The 2,500-nt window shown below is 39.7% G+C and overlaps 1 protein-coding gene across 3 annotated transcripts in view; it reads right to left on the bottom strand.

Annotated features, from left to right (window-relative positions):
• Positions 1-2,500, bottom strand: part of LOC133577128 (probable histone deacetylase 1-B) — a 36,003-nt gene that overhangs the window by 7,188 nt on the left and 26,315 nt on the right. For 2 of the 3 annotated variants that reach the window (XM_061930707.1, XM_061930710.1), the window contains exons 9-10: positions 1,621-2,001; positions 1,398-1,571 (exon numbers count right to left, since the gene is read on the bottom strand). In XM_061930707.1, coding sequence (XP_061786691.1) covers positions 1,398-1,571; positions 1,621-2,001 — 555 coding nt within the window. The remainder of the gene's footprint in view (positions 1-1,397; positions 1,572-1,620; positions 2,002-2,500) is intronic. The other variant, XM_061930709.1, reaches the window with a different exon arrangement.

Here is a 2,500-nt window from a genome sequence, read left to right as displayed (position 1 = left end):
TAGTAAGAAAAGATTAAGCATTTTATTAATGCATCCAGGTTTTCGCGGGCCACATAAAATAATGTGGTGGGCCGGATTTGGCCCCCGGGCCTTGAGTTTGACACCTGTGCTATAGAGGTTACATTGTTTATCATCACAAAATCCTTTGTCGTTTTTGTTGAAAAACTCAGTATATAAAGAAAGGTGGGCTTTAAAAGGCAATTTTGCTATTTAAATATTTAACTGATATTTAACTGACCATGCTGTGTTTTTGTGTGGTTTTATTTGTGATCAAAAATGATCTTGAAAATCTGAAGTATCAGGATTGGTAAGACCAATACTGCAGAAAACAACCAGATATGACCAGTAAATTAGCAATAGATCAATAATAGTTTTGACAAACTAATACAACTGGAAATGATGCAATGTTACTGTAGGTACCAGCATCCAAATTAAGAGCCGTTGTGACCCATTTTAAAAAAATGTTTTACTCTATACCAAATAATTTATGGTGATGTATAACAATGTGGCTGTAAGCTGCAATATGTATTGCAATGTAGATTTTAGGCCATATTGCTCATTCCTTTGTTGCTATGTGCTCTGTAAAATCAATGGGCCCAGGAAAGAAGTTGCATACATCCATCCATCCATTTTCTACCGCTTGTCCCTTTCGGGGTCACGGGGGGTGCTGGAGCCTATCTCAGCTGCATTCGGGCGGAAGGCGGGGTACACCCTGGACAATGAGCAGAATACTGTAAATATTGCATGATCATGACATACTGTACATGCTTAGGTTTTTAGAATGCTTTCTATGCAGAATATATTGTGTCCACATTGACTACATTGTTAGCCGCCTCTTACTAGCAATTTTTTGCTATTTAGAAAGCAGAGAAAAGGGAAAGACATGTCTTGCTTAAGAATTGTGGATAAGCAAAACTAAAAAAAAAAGAAGTGGTTTTCCTTTAATAAAAAATATTTGTAGTGTAATAATGCTCATTGTCATTTCTGTATTATTTTTTATTTTCGCTAACTGCTTATTTGCTATCACTTTTACCATCATATTTGTACATGTCGTATTTGCTGATATTGCTCTATTGTTGTTGTTGTGTTTGCTGCTGTTGTTTTTGTCTCTCTGTCTAATCCCCCTCTTGTCCCCACAATTTCCCCCTCTGTCTTCTTTTTTTCCCTCTTTCTATCCCCTCCTGCTCCAGCCCGGCTGCACCGAATGATAATATAAATACATTTAATAAAGTCACATACAAATAAGGCAACAAGAGAAGTATCCGACACTTCTCTTTTGTAAAGTAAATCTGAACAGCCGATATGGGCATCTACATCAACTATATGATTTGCCTGAGAAGCTGGACAGGACAAAAATAAAATAAAAAATAAAATAAAATAAAAAAACATCATATTACCTTTCTTTTCCTCCCCTTCCTGCTCCTCGTCCTTTTTCACTCGTTTGGGCTTCTTGTGATTGGCTGAATTCCGGCGGCCACCACCCTGGCCCTCGGCCTCGTCCTCCGAGTCGGAGAACTCCTCGTCACAGGCTATCCTCTTGTCGTGAGCACGGACTGAAATGCAGAGCACACCTTATTTACTGGTCACAACATTTGGTACTCCTAAGCTTATGGTCCTTACTGGAAACACGTTTATCGGGGTCCTCTTCTTCCTCGTCCCCGCTGTCCGGGTGAGGAGCGTCCTCGGGAATGGCCTGCATTTGTACGCCGGGCGCGTGCGGCAGCATGCGCAGGTTTTCAAAGAGACGCTGCTTGATCTTCTCCAGGTACTCGTTGGTGTTCTGGTTGCTCATATTGGACGGGCTGATGTGGAGCTTGAAATCGGGCCCAAAGTACTCAAAGTAGTCGTTGTAGGGCAGCTCGTTGGGGATGGGACAGTCCAGCGCCACGGCGGTCTCGTAGGTCCAGCAGCGGGCCACGTTGCGGATGGTGTAGCCACCGCCGCCCAACATCAGCAGCGGGAGGTTGAAGCTTTTCATGTATTCCACACACTTGGCGTGACCTACAAGTATAAAAACGCATTAGTTGCCCATGTCCCCCATACATTCCCACACCATGAGTGTTGGCCAATATCAATATTATATATCTTTTATATATTAAATATATTATTATATATTATATATATATATATACATACATATACATATATACATATATATATATATATATATATATACATACACTGTATACACATATACATACACATACATACATATACAAACCCCGTTTCCATATGAGTTGGGAAATTGTGTTAGATGTAAATATAAAAGGAATACAATGATTTGCAAATCATTTTCAACCCATATTCAATTGAATGCACTACAAAGACAAGATATTTGATGATCAAACTCAAACTTATTTTTTTTTTGCAAATAATAATTCACTTAGAATTTCATGGCTGCAACACGTGCCAAAGTAGTTGGTAAAGGGCATGTTCACCACTGTGTTACATGGCCTTTCCTTTTAACAACACTCAGTAAACGTTTGGGAACTGAGGAGAC

Source organism: Nerophis lumbriciformis, linkage group LG37, assembly GCF_033978685.3.
Source record: "Nerophis lumbriciformis linkage group LG37, RoL_Nlum_v2.1, whole genome shotgun sequence".
NCBI classification, from domain to species: Eukaryota; Metazoa; Chordata; class Actinopteri; order Syngnathiformes; family Syngnathidae; genus Nerophis; species Nerophis lumbriciformis.
This window is presented reverse-complemented; position numbering and strand designations above follow the sequence as displayed.